Source organism: Eulemur rufifrons, chromosome 4, assembly GCF_041146395.1.
Source record: "Eulemur rufifrons isolate Redbay chromosome 4, OSU_ERuf_1, whole genome shotgun sequence".
In the NCBI taxonomy this organism is placed as follows: domain Eukaryota; kingdom Metazoa; phylum Chordata; class Mammalia; order Primates; family Lemuridae; genus Eulemur; species Eulemur rufifrons.
In genome coordinates, this window is record NC_090986.1 from 13,125,973 (window position 1) to 13,149,659 (window position 23,687).

General features: G+C 40.1%; 1 protein-coding gene across 1 annotated transcript in view; it reads right to left on the minus strand.

Moving 5' to 3' along the window:
- MYO16 (myosin XVI) overlaps positions 1–23,687 on the minus strand; it is a 475,062-nt gene that overhangs the window by 19,368 nt on the left and 432,007 nt on the right. Inside the window, exons 32-33 of the mRNA XM_069467032.1 lie at positions 16,992–17,150; positions 4,859–4,950 (exon numbers count right to left, since the gene is read on the minus strand). Coding sequence (XP_069323133.1) covers positions 4,859–4,950; positions 16,992–17,150 — 251 coding nt within the window. The remainder of the gene's footprint in view (positions 1–4,858; positions 4,951–16,991; positions 17,151–23,687) is intronic.

Below are 23,687 nucleotides of genomic sequence, written 5' to 3' on the forward strand. Positions count from 1 at the left end.
TATCTTTTATAATCAACCTGAAAAATAATTACTATATTCTACACCTTCCTGTTAAATAACAGATCTGAGATTCTTATCTAGTTCTTTTCCTTTTTTCTTCCTTTCTTTAATTTAAAACATTTGATTAAATTATTTAAATTAATGTTGAGATTGTTAAGTTACCTGGAACATATATTTAGCCACATTTTCTGGATCGCATTGTTACTATCTCCTTAAGCAAGAGTGTTGCTAATCACAGATTCCCCATCTGGAAGGTAAACTTGCAGAAATATCACAAGACCCTTTTCCTCTTAACAAACATAGTCACTATTCTGATTTCTTATTCTTTCAGCATTTCTGACAATTACATTTTCCTCATTGATAACAAATAGTCAATGTCTTAGCTGGAAAAACGCTATGCTTTTAAATACATTTAAGATATACGTATAAATTTTTGTGATGGAAAAATACAAAATATAGAATATGTTTTTATTTTCTAAATTTCTATTTATCTATAGTGGACATGACCTTTCCTTGTTGAAAATGCTGCCATTTCACTCATACCATCAAATTAATTTACTGTCTTCTTTTCTTGCACATAATATGTAAGTCACGAGAGGTGAATACTGATTCCCCTAAACCTCAGCTGTGTGAAAGAGCTTTCTAGGCTAGATCTCTTTCTCTTTTTAGCTTCTTTATGATTATATAAAATATATATTTACATATGTATCCTTATGAAAGTTCTCTCATTTCTGTTCTCTGGTATGTACTTTAGAATTATCCCTTAATGATTAAACTAAATGTGTGTATACATTTCATTATTTTTTCTAACACACAATTTATTTCAATTCCATGCTATATTTCAGACAGTCCATAGGACAAATAAAATGAATATAGACAGAAGGCATTAGATTTATTTAGTGCCCTGCTATTCTTAATTTTGTTGATATGTGACATTACAAAAAGGTCTCTTTGATGGCTCAGTAAAACAAACCACATAACAATTTGTTTCTTGATGTGGATCAATTGTATATTGATTATATTATGGTTTTCATTGGCAGCTGTATCAGGAGTGGGCTAGATATTTATTAGTCTTGGGTGTCAGATCGCCACTATTTTGTCAAAGACTATCCATGATTTCTTACAATGATATCTGAATATTATCAATATTCATAATAACTTTTTATGTTTTTTTTTTTAAAAAACCCAAAGAATATTTTTAAAAGCTTGGAAAGAAATATGATAAACGCCCATAAAGAAAATAAAAGACCATAAAGCACACAATACTGCTGTGGCGAATAGACAGCTGAGAGGCATAAAATAGGCACGGAGGAAAAGTTGTGAAGTTAAATGGTAACATAAATATAAATAAGCTATGCTCAAATAAAAAAAGAAAATGTCTCGTTTCTCAATGTCAATGTCCGCCCCTAAACAGATGCATAAACAGTGATTTTTATGCCAAGGGCAAGCACCAAGCGTTTCATTTTATCCGTCCCCTCCTGCTGCCACCCTGCCTTTGTGACGTACCCCCATCCTCAGCCCCCTGTGACTCTCCTGCTCTTGCTCTATTTATAATCCATGGGCTTCCTGTGTCAGGTTACCTGGCCCTGTGAGTCAGCAGAGGGCTGCCATCACAGCAAAAAATGCTAGGAAGTCATTCTGGGCAGGAGGATGTGCCCAGTATTTCCTTCACTGCTGAGGATTGCATCATGCCAAGCAGCACAGACTCCATAAAAGAGTTGAGTCTCATAAAATGGTAAGTAGATGAATGTCATATTACTTTTATAAGTGCTACCTAAATCCAAACTCAATTTGAAATGCTTCGTAACCTATGAAATCCCAGATTTGCGTCCTGGGAAGTTCCACAGAGTCCCCTCCAGGGCCAGTACGTGGAATTCCATAATGTCATCCAGTCACAGCTGGTTTTATTCACACCCAGGGCTGTGGCAGGTCACAGCATAGACTCACTGAGCCTCCTGAGCCCTCTAGACAAGAAGAGTAATGAATACAGCCACGTTCACAAAACTGTTAATTTCCCAGCTTTTGCTATTTTCAGAGATTTTAAGTGAAATTGATTGTTACTACTTTTATGTAAAGCCATTATATTTTGCAGGTTAATAAGAAATTATGATGGAACACATCATACACTACATTTTCTGTATTCTGTACCTTGAGAAAAGAAACACCCACTATTTACTGAGGCTCTAGCCCTGTTAGAGGAAGTTTTACATCTACATGAAGAACAAATAAAAGCTTTAAAAAAATACTTGTTTGGATGTAAAATAGATTTTATGGATAATAACAATAAAATTAGATGAGTGTGTCAGTCAAAATTCTGATTTCCAAGCAACAGAAACTAGCTCTGAACAACGTAAGCAGGTAGAGACTTTATTGGAAGGCTAAAGAAGGACATGACCTTGGAGGAGAAGGTCTGGCTGATGGGCAAGCTGGGCACAGCGTCTGGGCAGCTGCCACACCCTGACTAATATTCTGTCACCGCCGGACGGAGACACCACTGCCAGATGTCTCCCCGTGGAGCCGGGCCTGTCCTCTCACCCCTTCCACCATCTGCCTCCCACTCTGCATCCCTGAGAGAGAGATTCCCTGAGCCTAACTCACACCCACTTGTGTAGCTGTCGAAGGAGGGAGGGAAGAGGGGATCTCTCCCTTTGCATTTCCCTGCGGCAGGTGAGAAACTTAAACATGTGACTGGCAGGCAAAAAGAAAACAAATTACAAATGCCCACGATGGCTACTTAAGACTTTTATCCTGAACCAAAAATTCTTCGAATTTCATAAAAAAGTTGGATGGCTCTTCCATTTCTTTTAATGGGTGACGATAAGTTCATTCTCAGGAACAGGACTTATGATCTTGACATCCATTCAGACTGTGTGGGCTCAGGGCGTTTTCCATATGATCTCTGACAGATCACTACATCTATTTTCTCTTTGCTTTATCTACAATAATGCCCATACATTTTATCTTCTTTAAAGGAATTTCATTAAAATAATTGATTATGCTAATCAAAATATAGACATCCTCAAAGAGAAATTCAAGTTTTGGTCAACATTTAGTTTTACTGCTACATGCCCAATCTGTCCAGGACTGGTTTGATAACATTTCTATTTAATTGCATTTGTAGAAAATCTAAAATCCAGCAAGCCTGTATGTATCTATACTGCCTCTATAAACATCACACAAGAGATAATTTCTGAAAGATATGTGGCTGTTACACGTGGAGTTTCACTTAAGTCTTACAGCTTCTTAACAGCAGGGAATCTCTCCCATCACATGACTACCCACAATTAGCATGGGAGAAAATGAGCATAGTTTTCCGTTTCCTTGAAAAAATGTACCCTGAGATGACTGGGAGTTACTGCTTCATCAGAGATGTCTGTATCTGAAAATAAGGCCCCTTTGAAAACTGGGAATGGAAAACGATTCCTGACGACCTTCCCCTCTCTCTTAGCTTGTTAGCCAAATCCACGCAAGATCAGAGAAATTACATGGATGCCTATTGTGTGCACCTTCTTTCAAAATGACTCCTTTTGCCTATGAACCACGTTGTGGTGTGGCTTTAGGAAGGTCAGCTGGTCTGTTTCTGTTCCTAATGTGCAGAGCCAGCCCTATGGTAAAAACCAAACCAGTGTTCACTACAAGTAGGTCCCCGTGTGGCTATCTTAGAGAAAGCGGCTGTGATGCTTACAAGGTAAAGTAGACGCATCTCCAAGGAACAGAGGGGAGATTAGGACAATCTATTATTACAACCAATCAGCATTTTTTTTCTATTTCAGTGCCTGTACATCAGTGCAAGTGATTTCAGCAGATTTCCTACTGTAAGATTTACTCTTAAGATTAAAATTATTGATTTTTCTCACTACTTCATCAGTGTTATTTAGAAAAATCTCAGCTTATAATATGGCCTTGCTTACATAATGCCAAATAGTCTGAGGAATGCTGATCATTAGCTGGATAGCTGATTTCATGGAAACATCTGGATACTCGGCTGAGGTTTTCTTAGATTTTTGTGTAGATGTATGGTGCAATAAAAATTGTGCTGTAAATTCATATAAATTAAGAATCCTGTTGCTAAAGCAGTAATATTTTAATATATTGATAACAATGTATTATAATTGCTGGTTTGTGCATCACCTTGGAGGCAACATTATATATTTTGAAGATGATTATTAAAAGTAGTATTTTAAAATTCAACATAAAAAGAAAACACTAAATTCTATCCCATAAATCCTTTTTCTTTTTAAAAACAGTATTGTATTTTTATTTTTCTCCTGATGTGATCATTGTTATTTAGGGACACACACATGAAATCAATGATATACATTAAACAGTTTTGTGAACTGTCATCTCATTTTGATTTTACAGTGTTCTCATATGTTACATTTTAAATGACTTTAGATTACACGGAATTTGGAGGTTGTAACTGTGATAAAATGGCATGCCATAAAACCACAGATACTTCAAGCATTTTATTTTCATGTGTGGTCCCTTGTAGCCTTCCTATTTCATCCTAGGTCAAACGTGGAAAACATATCAACGTCATTCGGGAGGTTTATTATTGTCTACACCTGACTGTAACTTTACCACAACATAATTTGTGTCTACAATATGCCATTTAAAACCATTTATTAATTTTTAGTTCTCTTGGACTTTATTTTTTTTTTTTTGAAACAAGCAGAAAATTGTAGTCAGCTGAGATAGAGGTTAGAGGAGAATGTTAAGTCGAATAAGCGTAGGGAAGGGGTGAGATAACTGAGTTCTTCAGTCCAGAAATAAAATATATTGATCATAATTTAATGCATGTCTTGTCATAATTTAAATTCAGGTGTTGCTGCACATGTGGACATACGGATGCCATTACCTGAGTGGTGTGACTCTCCCTGTGTCTCTGAAATGATGACGTCGCGGTGCCACCCACAGACAACCTTGAGTATCCATCCTCTTCAGGTAAACCTATTGAGGTCAACACAAGTCGGTAGTTAGGTGGTGTCTCCTTTCCCCAAATAAAGTAAGCTGTGCACTTATTGTAATAAACTACAATAGTTCCGTTTCACGAATTGAAATGACGATCCGTAAACACTAATTAGATACTAAACTTTGCAATGAAGCATGGGAATATACAGTTTTGTGGCAGTTTCATTTAGTAAAAGAGGACATATACTGACAAAAGTGAGAAAGTCATATTGAAGAAATACGTCATAATAGCACAAAAATGAGCAAAAGGTATTGGAAGGGAGAAGGGAAACTAGAAACTGAGGATGGTCTGATGCAGCGTCCGTGGGGTAAGAAGCCTGGGGCCACCTCAGGTGGCAGAGTTTGTATGTCACTTACAGGAGAGCAGGCAGGCAAAGGAGGGGTTGAAAGACAGATAGAATAAAACCAGGTCTATGTGTCAGATGAATTCCATTGATAAGAATTCATTTTATGTACAAGGAAGAAAAGAGACTGGCTGAGATTCCATAAGGAAAAGTTGGGAGAGCTGCCGATTCACAGCACACCAATGCAAAAGCACCTATAATATGTAGGATACATTGTGGGTTTAAGGAAATGTACCTGCCCTGCAATAATATAGCAGTACCTAGGAGGTACCAAAGGATTTTATTAATTATCTTTCATGACAGAAGCAGTGATTCTCAACCTCAGCACCACTAGCTTTTGGGGCTGTATAATTTTTTTGTGGGGGGGGACTGTTCTGCAGGATGTTCAGCAGCGTTTGTGGTCCCCACCCACTAGATGCCAGAGGCACCCCCATTCACAACAACCCAAAATGTGCCCAGATGTCGCCACATTTCCCCTGGCGGATAAATTTATCCCCTCTACAATGATTGAGAACCACTGTGATGGAGGTATCACGTATCACCACAAGTGACTAGATTAATAAACGTGAATAGATTAAAAGAGAAATAACTACCCAATGGAATGAATTCAACTCAGAGGACTTTAACTACTAAAGTGATTACTCCTCTCATCTGAAAGCATAATTAAGTAGCACAGTGTAATTGATTAAACATATACATGATTCCTAAATTAAAAATCATTAGAAAATCACTGCACATTTTTCCAATTATAGGAGAGTGTTAGTTCCTCTGGGAAGTCCACACAATCCCATAAACACATAACAAGGCCTGTCAGTTAATTCTTTTTTTTTTTTTTTTTTTGAGACAGAGTCTTGCTCTGTTGCCCAGGCTAGAGTGAGTGCCGTGGTGTCAGCCTAGCTCACAGCAACCTCAAACTCCTGGGCTTAAGCAATCCTACTGCCTCAGCCTCCCGAGTAGCTGGGACTACAGGCATGCGCCACCATGCCCGGCTAATTTTTTCTATATATATTTTTAGTTGGCCAGATCATTTCTTTCTATTTTTAGTAGAGACGGGGTCTCGTTCTTGCTCAGGCTGGTCTCGAACTCCTGAGCTCAAACGATCCGCCCACCTCGGCCTCCCAGAGTGCTAGGATTACAGGCGTGAGCCACCACGCCCGGCCAAATTCTTGTTACGTGTACAAATGCCTGGTGTGGAAAGGTGAACTCGGTGGAGACTGCGCAGACCACAGCCAGCACCTGGACCCGGGCCCTCCTGCAGTGGGAGTCTTGTGCTGGAGGATGGATCTCAGTCATAAGCAAGTGCAGTGTCCTTAGGTGGCGGGTGGTGACATTGTATTTAGATGCTGTGGTCGTAGGGCACAGGAAAGGTTCCAACCAAGCAGTTAGTGTTAGAGCAATCTGGAATTCAAACCGGTGGAAGGGAGAGTAGAAATCTAAGATCAGACACAATTTGGAATTTCAGGCAACTAGATAAGCAGATAGTTGGGAGAACAAAAGTGTTTCCAGGTAGCAGGGCACAGCAAAGGCTTGGGATTCACAAGAAGGACTCCCTTTTAACAGGTATGAAGGGAGAGCAGGGGATAGGGGCTGACTGACCAGCAAGATGAAAGTCCACTTCCAGGGGAACCCCTAACCCGTTGTCACTGAGACAAGGGATCAGAGGAGGCAGGAGAAAAATGTGATCTGTCTTTGCAAACTAAATTAGAAATTAGAAATTTGCTCTCAGAATTAGAATAGAAACTCGGTTTAGATGATAAAGCTACCAGCTTAGAGTCAAATCAAGGGAGTAACGTGCATTGCATAGGGCCAATTAAATAAAAGTAAAAATATTTGCAAGCATCCTCAGAATAAGGCACTGGCTACTGCAATGAAAAAGGAAGTCCCCACCCTCGAGAGAGTCACAAATTAGTGAGAATGGCATTTAACCCGAACAAGCAACAGAATGATTTCAGGATTAAACAGGGGCATGGGAAACATTGCGCAGGAGCGTGGAGAAGGCGGGGATAAATTGTGTGGAAGGGATTGGAGAAAACTCGCGGTGGCGTTGCCAAAGGACCTGGGCCTTCTAGGATGAGAAAAATTTTGAAAAGTGAAGAAAGTTGAGACAGGGGCGCCTAGTGAGAGAGCAAATGGGATGAGGCAATGAAAGGCAAGGCTGCTCCGTGTCCAGAAGAAAGGCTGCGGGACGTGTGGCCCAGCAGGGAGCCTGGACAATGTACTGGAAGGGAAAGCAGGCAGATGTTCATGGGCTTTCCAGAACATTTCACAGAAATGTGACAGCATTTTGTAGACAATAGGTAGTGCTATAGATTTCCGAGATGTGATATCATTTTATCCCAGTGAGCTAAAAGGCATCACACACCTGTTGACTGAAGAAATAACTGGTCCCACAACCTGTGGCAGGGTTGCACAGATGGGGCAGATGGCACAGTCTGGCGCAGGGGTGTGTGTAGATGGGGACCCAGGTGAGGACAGAGGGGGACCCAGCTGAGGACAGAGGGGGATCCAGGTGAGGACAGAGGGGGACTGAGGCAGCCGATGCAGGGGTGAGGGGAGCACTGGGTGTGGGATGAGAAGTCTGGGGGGAGGACATCCTTGAAGGTTGTAGCAAGTAGCTGAAAGGCCCTCATCACCGCCTTAGGCCAAGGCAGTGTGGGCTAAGGAAGCTCCAAAGGTGCAAAGGAGCCTAGACGGCAGGATTTCCTTTTTAACCAACAAAATATTATATTTTGCTGCCATATTAGAAGCAGTATCTTTTTTAGGCAAATAATCTAAATATGACACCAAAGGCACAAATCAGGAATAAAAAAAAATGGATTAATGCCTCTACGGGAACATTAAAAATTAAACATATGTTAAAATACCATAAAAATAAAATGCACATTTTAAAACAATATAGAACATTTGAGCATATTAAATAAAAGGTTTTCTTATTCTTAAAACACCCTACAAATCACCATCAATGACCTACTCTCATAGTTTTAAAAATGGACAAAGAATATGTTTAGGAAATTAAGGGGAAACAATATGAATGATCAGTACGTAATAAACATGCTAATTTTCACTAAGAATTCAAAGAAGTGCATGTATATAAGACTACAATAACACTTATTTTACCTACCAAAATAACAAAAATTTTAAAACTTATTACAAAAATTTCAAAAATATATAAAAGTAAAACTCCATGTGCCATTCCAAGCTTTGGGATTATCAATAAATGAATCTTGTTTCATCTACTTCTCATTATCTTTAAAAAAAAAATTTAAGGGAGTATGTCATTTCACCTGTAAACACTTGAGCATGTGTCCCTAACTTTCAAGAACATATTTTTTTTTTTAAGAAAACATAGCAAGAATTTCCCTCTGCAACCAGTGGGAACATTGCTCATCTAAGGCCCCCAGGAAAGTTCCAAAGTCTTGAGGGGAGAGAATTCCACAGTCTACTTTAACTAAGGTTGAGGACTCCCAATCAGTGCTGGGGGCACATTCAAAGTTAAGTTTGGGCCCTTTATCTGTTCCCTTAGCTCTGACAGGTAGAATTCCATCAGAGAGTGGGAGCTCACACATGCTTGTAAACTTGCCCTGGTGGTCTCACTGTCACGGTCTTCTCCAAGACCAGACTTGGAGCTGATAATTCCATCAACACATTCTTTCTAGATAAGCAACAGTGTGCCTCAAAAAGTCGAGTACGTCCTTTATTGATACTGAAAATCTTTATTTTAAGAAGCCATACTTGCCCGAATTACAGCAGGGGCTAAGGTCTTCTGAAACTGCATCTGCCCTACCCTCTGGATACTCAGCTCTTCTACTCAGAGAAAGCACACAGAGGATCAGGGTAAGGTCTTTCTTTCTCAAAAACCAATCTATATGGCTTAATAGACAGGACGTGGGTGCTATGGAACCCGCTGCTCCCCGTTTGCGTTTGGGGGAGGAAAAGTCTGGCCTTGGCCCTGATTGGGGGTGCAGGAGGGAGGAGAAGCCTCTGCTCGCCCCTTTCTTGTGTGTTGGCTGCTGCTCAGGCTTTGCAAATCAAACCTTGCCGCTGACACACACAGGAATGTCTTTGGGGACATTCTCCTCATCAGTCACAGTGTGGAACTCTTCCAGGAGTTCTGTATGATTTCTAAAGTGATTTTGAAAAGTGAGAGACTCTGGGGTCATGCAGTTGACCTGAAGAGCCCAGTGGGTTCACTTAAAGTCTTACAGGAAGAGAAGAATAAGGCAGACTGTAAAGCGCTGGTATGACGCTGATTTCTTTGCGGTTCTCCAGTTAGATTCTGCTAGTCACTGTCCCTGTCATTTTGTAGGGACCCCATGTTGCTTAGTCAATGGCAGCAGGGTTTGGGTCTCTCCTCACATCCTCCCAGCTTGCCATGGTCTTTAAGTTCATTCCTCTCTCGGGTTCTATGAAATTGACCATCCATGCAATGTACGTTTCTCAAAGTCTGGCTATCTACATAGTTTTATGGTCAGGTTTTTTTTTCCTCATTCCTCTTTATGATTTTTTCTTTGATGCTATAAGTAATCCTCATGTCTCTATTTTCTTCAAAAATTCTGCCTTTTCTATCAGTCCATCCTGGAACCCTCGTCTAAACCAAAACTCTCACCTTTATGGAATGATAGCTACAGTCAGAAGTCATTCCTATCTCTTGAACCCCAAATCCACCTGTGGAATTACCTTTTCCTTAGAATTCCCCTTCTCTGCTAGAGAGTGCTGTATTCTACCATCATCTGTCTCCAATTCTAGGAATCATCCTTGACACCCTCCTTTGTCTTGGCTCCTATACCAACACAATCTCTAATAGTCTTGCTTGGTATACAAAACCTGCGAGGGCCCAAGTGAAGGGATACAAAATTTGTCCCCCTCCCCAACTGAATTTCCTATTCTACTATTCATCCAAAATAGCAGATAGCACCCCCTTCAAAACAAGAAGTGCACTTTCAGAGAGACTCTTCAAATTGGCATTCACAGCTCTGCACACTCTCACTTAACAATTTCTTTCCTGTCTTACATACCTACCTATTTTATCAGAGCAGCCAATTCACATTCCACAAATGCAATGAGCAGAAAATTCGTGGACGGGTGCTCCCTTCTTTCTGAACCCTACTCATCCTGAAAGCCCTAACCTTCTCTATGAAGCATCCCTAACAATCCCAGCCCACCAGAATCTCTATGTGGAAAGTGCCAGAGTAATCATTATGCATATGATTCATTTGACATTTATCATCAACTGCTTTATTTCACAATCTGTTTTGATCTATGTTTTCAATGTTCTATGTATTTTCACTGCTCATACAGAGAGGGCATCTTGTGCTGCTTAGGGCATCATTTTGCTTCCTGTGCATAACACAACACAGTGCCTAAATGCAATTGGTGCATTTAATAAGTGCTTTTTTTTTTTTTTTACCTGACATGCACCTGCCTCCTTGCTACTTTTCCTTTTGCCATTATTCCCTTCATGTTATTTTGAATCCTTCAACCTAGATATAAAACAGGCTCTTCCTTTGAACTCCACCCACATATTCTTACTTCTATTTATGATCATATTGCAATGTCTGGCTCTGCCCTAAATACCAGTGTAGGCCATCGAAATAATATGCATGTTTGACTATACACATGTGTGCATTGGGGCCTGTGTGCAAATAACTCATAGGCGTTGATTCCAGTATTATAGACTGTATGGTCTCAGATAACTGAATTCACTGCTATGTACCTCATCTACCTCATACACATGATTTTTGTTTTTGTTGGATAAATCCTCATGGATCTTCTAGCTCTAAACCACATAAGATTTTATGATAACTGTCATAGGCAATATTTATTGAGTGCTAACTTTGTGCTAGCATTAACATTCTAAATACTCATAGCAACCCATGAGGTAGGCTGTCTGATTATACCCATATTTAAGATGAGAAAACTGAAAAGTGGAGAGGTTAAGTCTCGTGTCCCTATGCTCAGAGTCAATAACAATCAGAGCTGGGGTTTGAACCCCGGCAGAATCACTCCTTAAGCTCCAGGAACAAGGTCTCAATGCTGGGAAACAGCAGACTAAGCATTTCAATCCATCTGTTTTCATCCCTGACTTCTTAACTGCGGGAGAGAAAATTTAATTAAATAATATGCAAACTGGAACTTATTTAATATGACTTCAAAATGCTTTTAACTAGAGGCAGGAGTGGGGCAGCGTTTGGCAGATGCACCAGGAGCTTGTGTTCTGTGCAAAGGTACCTTCTGTTACTCAAAACAGGTAACTGCAAAATATTTTCCTGATTTTCAAGTGAAGGCTTGCTTTATTTTCTCTGGCCGTTAGGCTTTGAGTCCTGCAAGAGTACCAGTCCCAAAGAATCTGTATAATTTCTATAAACAAAGTGATGTTGTAAAATGCATATTAAAGATATTTTATGGGCTCCAACCAGATGCTCCTTGGCCAGCAGTCCCTATCCATCTTGAAGTGTGGCTGATGGAAACCATTCCATTCTTACATGTTCCCAGAGCCAGTGTGGTTTGGTGCTCTCATGATGCTAAGTTCAATATGGCTCTGGAGTCAAGGCGAAGAATGCAGAGTTCCTGGTCCTGCAAATGATCTCACCCAACTCTTCCCCCTAGGAAGTCTTTTATCAATACAGATAACTCTTAATGTATGCTGAGGATAAACTTAATGTAAATAAGAGACAATCTGTACAGAATGATAAATGTAATCTCACACATAATGACTGTATTCTTTAATTGCCACTTTTCCTGATTTCCAGCCATAATATGTATATTCATTGAACAGCAAGAAAGAAAATCATATTGAACATAAAATGGTCTAGATGGAATTTTCTTTATATCTCTATTTCACCACAAAATAAACAACTTTATATTCACAATATTTTGTTTGATATAGCTAAAATGTTCTTACACTAAAAACTGCTCTCTAATCTAATGATAAATAACCACAAGTCCAGGGAATAATTAAGTGTACAAAAAAAGATCTAAGTCTGTGTTCACATCAGTAAAAGGATGGCAATTAAAGTAAGTGATAGCTATAATTACCCACACATAACTATATTTCAACAAATGAACAAACAGATAATTATTTCTGGGAAGCAGAGGTAGCATGCAGATACTGGCATTCAAAAGAGAAATCATTTCCTAGAAAATAACATTATTTCTGATTCAATAGGAACTTTAAGTTATTTTAAACATTTATTTTTATCTTGTGCCTTTATTTAGAAAGCACATTGACCATACTTTGTAAATTATGAATCCATACTAATAATTGCTTTAAGGGTTATCATGATTGTGTGTATATCATATGCTGCACAAATGTAATGTTTATTCAATTTTTATAATACTGACTTAGGACAATTTTTCTGACTCTGCCCTCTGCATAGGATTTACTGGTTCATATGTAATATGCAACATTGTTTCAATCAGTAAATGCTTACAGAGGGCCTAAGCATATAGGGCATTGTGATGGATATTTTAATAATCATGGGGTAAGAAATTCATGGTGTTCACAAAAGTAGATCAGCATAAATGTGTCAAGTTGCTTTGAAAGATTAAATTCCCAGTTGAAATAATCTTCCTTTTGTGCACGCAACTCTTGAGATTTTCAAGTGGTCTTTAATTAATGACAACACAGAACTAGCTTTATTTTAAAATCTGTTTCCTGTAAGTATTTAAGGGAAAACATATAAATCTGTGCTCTGGGATGTGGACATAATGCACTATTTGTAACATGAAGTTTAGAAGCCTGATAGTCCTAAAGATTTAATTTATATTATTAATTTCACCTAGCATATGCCATAAACATTTCTGTTTTGGTCTAGAAGGTTTTTGTTCAATTGATTTTTTTTTTTGTTTTAATAGTTAGAGTAACACTCACAGTATTTTGTATTGTTTTCTGACATCATTTCCCAAGCCATAGCTTTTGCCTTTTAACTCAAAAAATGAAAAGTTAAATATGTTGAAGGGAAAGTCTCTCCCTCTGTCCCTGCCTCCCTCTCTCCCTCTCTTTCTCTCTCAATTATTTTTTTTTAATTGTGGGATTGTAACTACCACGCAAGTCAAGAAATAGAACACTGTCAGCTCTCATCATTCTCTCTCCAAATCATCATTGGCTCTTTCTCCTCCGATTAAGCTGCCGTCCTCACTTCTGTGACAATCCCTTCTCGGGGCACAGATCCCTGCCAGTCAGTCCTGTAATTCTATAGCGTGAGTAGTAGTATCACATTGGAGTTTTAAGTTTCATTTCTCTAATTACTAATGAGGTTGAACTCCACTAAAAATAGTTTTTTAAGTGCTTATTCAGGTCTCCTGTCCAATTTTCTATTCAGATGTCTTTTGTTTTAATTTAAGTAAACTCTGAGTATGACCCTTTGTTGGTGAAATGTGTTGAAAATATTTTCACCCAATTTATGTTTTTTTTTTCTTTTTCTTTTGTGGTTAGTACTCTTTTGTGTCCTGTTTAAGAAATCTTTTTTTCTTTTTCTTTCTTAAGGTTAAAAAAAATTCTCCTGTATTTTCTTCTATAAATTGTATTATTTGACATTTGACGTACAGATTTACGATCTCCCAGGAATTGTTTCGTGTGTGAGGCATTAGGGAGGGGCTGGTTTCAAGGAGAGTAATGGATTATTCTTTCCCCAGCTCCTCACAACGCTCATTTTGTCATAAATTAAGTGGCTATTTATGCAAGTTGGAAGAATTTTATTTCTCTTTCTCCCGCTTTATTTCTATTCTCTGGAAGCATCTGTGTAACATTGGCATTATTTCATCCTTAGAATTTTGAGAGAATTTACTAGAGGAACCATTTGGGTCTCAAGTTTTTCTTGCAGGGAGGTATTTAACTACAAATTCAATTAATTTAATATTTATAGTATTATTTACTTTCCTGTTTCTTTTCTCCAGTTTTATTGTTTTTATTTATTTATTTATTTATTTTCAGAACTGTGCTCACGTAAATTTACAAATTTATTTTGGCATAAAACTATTCATCATATTCTCTTATTTTTTAATTTCTCCAAGATTTGTGATGATATCCCCTTTTCGTCCCTAGAATTTATTTGTGCTCACTTTCTTTATTTTTGTCACCCTTGCAAGAGAATTATCCATTTTCTAATTTTTTTGAAAATAATGTTTTTGAAGAATCGATTTTTGTTTTGTTGTTTGTTTTATATTCCAATAACTTATTTTCTATTTTATATTTCAATAACTGTACTCCCACGTGTCCTTTTGCATTCCATCTTATGCCATGACCTCTCGCCTTGGACCACTACTCATCTGTTTTCCATCCCTATAGCTTTGCTCTTTCTAGAATGTCCTAAAAGCAGAATCATAGTCTTCTGATGCTGACTCTTGTCACTTAGCACAGTGCCCCTGAGCCATCCCTTTTGCTGTGTTTAATCATTGATTGCAGGGTTTGTCCATGTGCTAGTACAGCCTGCAGGACACCCCGGTGAGCCCACCTTCAGGCACTCACGCCCTCATTGAATCACCGTCCATCGAACGTGGCTGGGATTTAGTGACTCAGTCAACTGTCACAGAGCGCTGGGTGTCACTTTCAAGATTAGGTCATGTGAAGACTGTGGCTTCTAGCGGGTGCTCTCTTGGGTTGCTGGCTCTGGGGGAGGCCAGCTGCCCTGCTGTGAGGGTGCCCCATGGAGAGGCCCCATGTGAGCAGACTTGGACGTGAATGGTCCGCAGCCTGCCAACAGCCATGTGAGTGACCTTGAGAACGGATCAGCCCTGATTCCAGCCTCACGATGACGAGGGCTTTGGCTGACAGCTTGCTTGCTGTCTCACGAGGAACCTTAAAGCAGAGGCACCCAGCTAAAGCACCCATAGCTTCCTGCCCCCAGGAACTATGAAATAATAACCATTTGTTACGTTAAGCCTCTAAGTTTTGGGGTAATTTGCTGCACAGAAATGGATAACTAATACAATTCAGTCACCATTTGAAGGAAACTGGATTTATTTCCAGTTTTATGTGATTATGAATAAAGTCACCATGAGCATTTGCACACAGGTGTTTGTGTGGAGAATGTTTTCATTTCTCTTGGGGAGATACCGAGCAGTAGGATTGCTGGATGACATGGAAAGTGTATTTTAACTGTATAAAAAAATTGCCAACTTAAATCTGTTTCTTGATCTCTTTCATCAGTGTTGGAAACTTCTCTAACATTTGTCACCAAATTTTTTTTCTGTACTCTCTTTTTCTCCTAAGATTCCAATTATCCTTCTCACTGTGTCCTGTATGTTTCTAAACCATTTTCTGGAATTTCCATTCTTTTCTTTTGCTTTGGTGTATTTCATTCTGGAAATGTTCTGACTTATCTTCCACTTCCTCAGTTGTTTTTTATTTATTCTTGTTTTGTTTTAATCAATTGTACCTAATTAAATTTAACTTCATCCTCAGTTGTACTTCATTTCATTACTGTATCTTACAATTTTGGAATATTCATTTGATGATTTTTTTTATGGTTTCCAATTTCTGCAGAAATACTTATTATTTTATCTTTTGGGGGCAGAGTAAACATACTTATTTTAAGGTATATGTCTTTGAACTCCAATCTTTTGAGCCCCTGTGTGTATACTGCAATTGACTGCTATTTCTGCTTGTAATTTTTCATCTTATTTTGTGCGCTCATGTGCCTGGCTATTTTTTATTGTGTGTTGGACACTGTATTGGGAAAGCAGTTAAAAGAATATTTTGAAGCCCCGGATGCTATTATTGTCCTTGGAGATAGACTTGCATGTGTTTCTCCCAGGTGCCCGTGGGCCCTGCTACTTCTGGAACACCTCAATCCAACTTTGGGGTTGAGATAATTCATAGCTGCACTCTGGTTCCAGGTTCTGGTTCACTCTTACTCTAGGGATGGGTACTTCAAGGCCCCACTCCAAGGCCTTGGCAGACCCTAGACTCATTCTCTGTCCTTATGGTTCTAGGAGGCATCAGAAGCACAGCCTCCAATGTCGGAGGAGGAAGGCCTAGGACATGGGCTTCCTGGCTTGGGCTCACACCGCATCCCATCCCCATGTCTTCAGTTGCTTCCCAGTAACTCACCATCTTGATAGTTCTCCAGTACCTTTAATCAGAGTAAGCAAACAAACCAAAACAATGTTTTATCCAGCTCTGCTAGATGTTCTCAGGAAAAGGTTGGTCTGAATTCTCCCATCAACTGTTATTAGAAGCCCTTGTCTTCTTTCATGAGTTAGAGGAAATATTTGTTTAAGCCACTATTACACACCTTGGGATACAGGCAGCCAAGCTAATGTCTAACTGATACACTCATTGATGCACTTACAATATTTAAAATCAGTTTGGCATTTACCATTCTTTCAATATTATTGTCCTTCACATTTCTTAGTTTTGAATACCTTTTAAAAATTAAGAATATTGGTAGAGAATCCATCTCCTTGTTTTCTTAGTAAACACTCATTTCATACTGATTCTTATAGAACACTCCATCAAATTTCTGAAAAGTCAACACCTAGGGAACACAACTCTAATTCTTTAATGTAAGCAATAATATGCTGACAATAATGCCTATAGTGAAATTTCACAGTTTATATTCTATTTTCTAGTTTTTAATGCCCACTTCATTTCTATAATTTAAATCCATTCTCCCTAGAAAGTTGATGCAGCTTAAAACTTTTATCCATTTATTTCTGAGTTTAAAAAGTGCTTACCATTTGAGACAGAATTCCCATTTTCAGCAGTTATAGCACTAGATAGTGAGTTAGATAATTGAATTCCATGGTTATTTGCATTTCTATCTTGAGTCTCTGAAGCAATTTCTGATGTACTAGTATCATCCCGGCTAGTTAGGTTCATGTTAGTTTCAAAACCTAAAATAAATTTTAGAAGAGATTATTCTTTTCTGATAACATGCACTGAAGAAATTGAATAAAAAACATTGGAAAAAAATAATAAAACTCACCAAATTAAACATCAATTATATTTAGAATAAATTTATAATCTTTGATAAAAGTTGTGGCCTACATAGTATTCACCAAATTTTGCCACAACACTGTTAAATAAAAAGGCAAATATTAATTGGTAAAAATTGACTTCATAATTTGATATTTTCAAACATATGCATGCAAAATTTTTGATGTCATAGATCAAATAACTTGTCATAATAGTATTGCCTATCTTGAGAAGGCAATAAATTCATGTTACAGGAGTTTCCTGAATTATTAAGTTAAAATAGAGTTAGATAATCTCATAGCTTTGTAAAAATAGGAAATGTATTTTCAACATTACTGTAAAACTTTTATTATCCATTTCCAAATGCTAAACTTCAAAACCTTACTGCTGCATTCTAGAAACTAAAATAATTACTTAAGTATTTAATGTATGTCCTATATTGAGTGTTCAGAGATATATGAACACAGAAGCCACTGTCCACATTCAGCTAAAGGGCCAAATGGAGACTTGTTAAAATGTTTTATTAATAAAGTAAAATATAACAAATGCTAGGGGTTTGAAACAATGTTCAACTGAGGTAGATTTTCCCATCGTCACTGCGCAATCTCAGACAAGTAACCAGAGTTTGCAAATCACACACAACTGCCCATCTCAGGGTCAGATGGGGCCCCTCCCCTCCCACACCTTTGCCAGGTTCCCATCCCCAGACTACACAGGTGTACCTGGGATTGGCTCTTGCTTCCCCAGGAACCTGAAGAAAGCTCCCAACTACTGGGGGAGTTTTGATTCTACATCAAGGATATGTGGGCTGCTTTTGTTCTCTGCTGGTACATAGCAGATTCTGACTGTCTTACAGTTAGACCTTTCTAAAGTTTCAGGCTAACAAATTATTCAAAAGAAATAATAAGCATGATTTGCTTTATTATTGTTTAAATATGGCAGAACAGTGTGTTATCACGCCTGACGCCAATTACCGGTATCTCAGCAGGCAGAGATGTTAGCCCTACCTTGCTGAAGAGGAAATTAAGGTTACTTAGAGTCATGCAGCCGGAAAGCTGTAGAATAGAACTTTAACCTATGTATCCTCATTATTGTTCAGTCTTTTTTCATGAAAAGACAGATCATGTCATTTACATGCTTAAAACTCTTCAATAAATTGCTTTTGCCTAAAATGCAAAGAAAGAAGGAAGTAGGAAAGGAGGCAGGGAGGGAGGAAGGAAGATAGGAAAGAAGGAGGGAAGGAAGGAAGGAGGGGAGGGAGGGAAGGAGAGAAAGAGAGAAGGAGGGAGGGAGGGAAGAAGGGAAAGAGGAAGGGAAGGAAAGAGGGAAGGGAGGGAGGGAGGAAGGAAAGGAGAGAGAAAAGGGAAGGGAAGGAAGGTGGGAAGGAAGGAGAGAAGGAATGAAGGAGGGAAGAAAGGAGGGAAGGAAGGAAGAAGGAGATAGGGAAGGGGGAGGAACAAAGAAAAAGACGGAAGGAAAGAGGACAGGAGGGCAGGTCTGGCTCTCCAGCACTGTCTCCCAGGCTGGTCTTGACTTGAAGCTTCCTAGCTCTCTCCCCAGACGTGATCTCCCCCTGTCCCTTGACACATGCACTCAGATCACACCACAGACAACGGATGTTTATCCTAACACTCCGTATTGGCTCATATTTTAGTTCTTGGGTCCACTCATTCCCTCTGCCTGGAATGTGCTCTCCCCTCACTTATGCTCAAGGTCCTGACCAGTGGAAGGAAGCTGAGTCAGGACCTTGGTCAGATCACACGCTGTGAGGTCTCCTCACATCCATGGAGCACAGCCTGCTCTCTCCAGAAAGGAAGGTGTGTGAAGACTTATAGGTGGAAAATGCTGGACAGACAGAATAAAGGCAAAATGATCAGAGCTTTGAAAACCAAACAGAACATTTTATATTTAAATGACCCAATGAGCCATGGTGGCTCCTGACTCCCTGATACATGAAAAACAAACACAAAGACCTCTAGTCAAGCCAGCATGCACAAGAATAGTGACAAAAGTGAAAAGTCAGGTTGATTTTAACTGTTTTAGCCCTTAACAATGAGCAAGTACTGAACAGGCTGAAACTGAAAGAATATCTATTCAATTTGGTCAACTCCCAAGAAGATATAGACATTCACCTGCTTTAATTTCTTTTTAAGCTATTTTAGCTTTTCATTCTTTTATTTAGTTATTTACTGAGTGTCTGCTATGTCCCAGACACTCTCTAAATGCTAAAGCTAAATAATGAATACCTGGTAGCTCGGAGCTTACCTCCCAGGAAGGGTGATTAACAAAGCCATGGCACGTGCAAGTAAACGATTAAAAGTGGTGGACTCCCAGCTGGGCGGAAAACCTAACAGGTGGAAAACTTTGGTGGGTCAGGTCCATGAGGTCAAATTCAAGCCCAGGGAAGGACAAGGAAAAGAAGAGGTTGTGTAGAAAGGCAACTTCCACACCACATGTGCAGACCGTGAAGCTGAGAAGAGCTCACCTTTTCCAAGGAACCAGGTAGCAGCACCCTAATGCCTTAATGCGTTGGGGCCTGGGAGACCAGCACCATGAGGAGTTTGAGATGCTACATTCTTAGTGCAACCGGGGTTACCAAGGGTCCAAGTCCGGATGGTCTATACCTGGTGACAACTGGCTCAACCCTCTGAGACACTTTGCTGACTCTCAGTATGAATACTCAACGCTGGCTTCTCTCATAACTGATTTTTATCTCATTAACAACTGATGTATTTTAAATTGTAGTCAAAACCTTCATTTCTGCTATTAAGGTCTAAACATATTTCCATATCTCCAATCAGCAGGTTAAGCTGTAGCCAAGACACATTTTAACATTTGTCATACAAGTTAGGCTTCAATCCTTACATTATCTGCTAAGTTTTTATTTTTTTAATCTTAGAAACATACGCTTACTTAATTAAGGGCAGCCCTGGACTGCAATAAGGGAGTCGGTCCTTCCCAATGCAAGATGAAGGAATTAATGGCCAACGTGATACTAATCCACGTTGCCCTGGCAATAATTACATTCATCACCGAGTGTTTATGATGAGCAATTCCCTGCTAGATGTGGCACTTGATCTAGCTCTTGTTTTCATAACAATCCTGAAGCGTTGTCACTCTTACGCCTATTTTTGCCTATTTTCGAGATGAGGACATTGAGGCTTGGGAAGGTTAATCTCCACGTAAACATTTCACAACCAGCTGCAGCTGGACTCAGACCAAGGCCCGGGGCCTGCACCATCCACCCACACTCATTCCTTCCCGCTCAGCTCCTGCCTGTGAAGTTTTCCCTCCTTATTTCACTTGCTGATGTCAAGGATAAGGCAGCTTCTCTTCTGTGACATTTTATCACCCATGCCTCGGTGTTAATGAACTGGGAACAGTAGGTCGAAAAACTGTGGAACAGCTGCAAGAGCGTTGCCACGTCGACACAGACATCCCGCTTTGGGGTTCTCCTCCATTCATGCTAACCAGGGGATTCTTGGCTTACGAAATTATGTGTCAGCCTCTGCTCATAAACACCCTTACTCCCGGTTAGATCCAAACATGTAAAAACGTCTGTGCTCCAACTTGTTCATTTCTGCATTCAAACCCATTGAGGGGCAAATGCAGAAACTCTCGATAATTTAACTTTGCTGTGAAGTGGTAGCTTAGTGCACGCAGGGTTGCGAAGTCCCCCTTTTACTCCGTGCTTCAGCACCAAAGGGGCCACAGTAACAAATCGAAGGACGCTAGCATTAAGTCTGAAGAGGTCTAGGTTATAACGTGCATACACACGGCGCATACTTTATGGAGATTTTCGGGAATAACACAGAGCAAACAAGGTCATCAAGCCTGTTCATGTCTCCACACGGCAGCCATCAGGGTTCTGAGAATGAAGAAAAGTCACACTAAAAGAAAATATTTGAGGCTCTCAGTGAATTTAAGCAAACAAGTAGGAAGTGGGTACTATAAAATCCTGTGTAGTAAAGCAGTGTCCAAGACACTGTTTGCATGTCTGCATGTGGTGAAGTAAGTGGCCGTGTGGTTCAGGGGCAGGCTTTGGTCAGGTGCACCGTGGCACTGGTTGGTCTGAATACCTGCGGTGTTTTCTTTTAGCCTATAAGCAGGGCTTCTCCGTGACCTCTGCCTCGTGCTGTTTTCACAGGTACGGGGGAAATGAATCACCGCAGGATCTGACTCAAAGAAAAAGTCTTGGCCTTCACATTAGGATGTGATTATTAAATACAAGTATGAAGTGCAGGCACATGTACTGTGAGTTTTACTCTGGTGAGAGAGTTCTAGCAAATCTCTCAATGTTAATACAAAAAAAAAATTCAGTTGTCCTGTGCTAGTGTGTATGTGACTAAACCACCACTCTGGGTGGGGATGCTGCTTTTAAAACCCTGGCTCTGGAGAGGAGGTGACTTTTGCCCTGCACCCCCCCCCCAGAACAATCAGCAGTTTCTGGGGACATTGTTAGTTGTCACACTGGGGAACAGGTGCTACTGGCATCTGGTGGTAGAGGCCAGGGATGCTCCAAAGTGTCCTAATAGGCCCAGACCCTCACACCCGAGAATTACAGTACCTGGTGCCCAATGTCTAGAGTGCTGAGGTTGAGAAACCCTGTTTTAAAGCCATAAGTCAGATCATGCCATGTCCCCACTCAAGCCTCTCTGCTGGTTTCTTAGCTGATTCCGATTAAGATCCAAAGGCTTCCTGAGGCTGAGAGTACCCTCCGAGACCTGCCTGCTCCCACCTGCGTGTCCCTGCCCACGCTGCACCCGGCCCCCACATGGCTCCTCAGCCTCCCTCCTCCTCCAGGGGCCAGGCAAGCGTGGCAGCTCTGCATTTTGTTCAGGGCTCAGTCCCAACCTCCGCCCATCACAGAAAGGCCTTCCAGATCACCCTCTGAAAAAGATCACCCCTCTCCACACCCCAGGTCAGTTTCTGTCCCCACTCTTTGCTTCAGTGTTCTCCATAGTCCTTCTCACTGCACAGCATCACATCTCAATCATTTGTTTACTTTTTGTCTCCTTCCTCGGGAGTATTGGCACCAGGATTCAAATACGACATCTGTTGTATTCCCAGTGCCTAGAACGGTGTCTGGCACATAAAAGGTGTTCAATAAATATTGGTTGGAAAAAAGGGGGGGGAAAAAAAAGAACAATACGTGAATCGTAACAACACTGCTACAGAAATTGTGTTTTCTAAAGGGAACTATACTTTTTGTAACTGTTAAATAGCTGACAAGTTTACTAAATGAACAGTTCATGGTGGAACCATGCACCACAGTAATAATTTCTCCCCATTCACGTGAGATTATTGGAAATGCATGAAAGGATTTTCATAATTATACCTTTGAGCTCCAGTCTTTACTTATTTAAAATCATAAGGTAAGGAAAAGATCTCATTGCATGAGGTGAACATTTTCTATTATTCAAAAGACCAGAGCTGTTTGTTTTCTAGCTAAGCCTGTTAACTTGCTGGAGAAAAGACATATAGATATTTGAAATTGATTCCCGACCCCTGGTTTGAGAATTCATATATTTCACCCTGTCCTGCCAATTACCAATATATCAAGGTCCATACATATTTAGATTTTTAAAATCTTACTTTAATTGCTTTACAATCTTTAATATCAGGAAATTCAAACCAAATGGGTGAGTGCTGGCATACATTTCGTGTGCTGCGCACCACTCTGGCTGCTGGGGGTGGACACAGTGGGTTGACCAGGAGTGTAGTGCGTGGGGTTCCATGCACAAGCACCCCAACTTCCCCAGGCCCATTCCAGGTCCAGAGAGAGACTCAAACAATGTATGGACAGTTAGCATTTTGTAAGGTTTTTAAGTGCATACTGTGCTTTATTTTCTCATTTTAAATAAATGTTGACTTCATTCCCTAAATGTTCATTTGTTATCCTTACTGTTTCTCTTAAAGAAGCTTACGTCTCCCCCAGTATATGCACTCAGTCTCTCCGTATGATAAAATCCTCCCCCTTGAGGAATTTATATTCACCGGGAGGAGAACAGGTATGAAGTCACTGGATAAGACTGCAAGGCAGCATCACCTCTGGCTATATTAGAGTGTGGTGGGAAAAACCTAACTACACACATAGTAACAAGACCATTTTACAAGTTTGCCCTGACATGAGAGGTGCAAGGGAGTTAACATCGGGGATGTGTCTGGGAGAGAAACAAAGGCAGGATTGAGTTGGGGGTGGGGAAGGTGGGGTGGCAGCTAGGGGAGTGGGCCTCCTCCTGGGGAAGGACACAAAGATTCTGCAGGGGTGGAGAAAAGCTGCTTACTGGGGAGATGGAAATGACTCTGAGTAAATCTGGGGGAGCTTGAGAAACTGGAGGAGCACAGTGGGTGGTCCAGATAAGTACTGGCTCCAAGTCTATAGCTACAAGGAACCTGGCATAAGGCAGAGTGCTTGGTTCATGCCAGGAAAGCAGAGAGATGTCCTTGAGGTT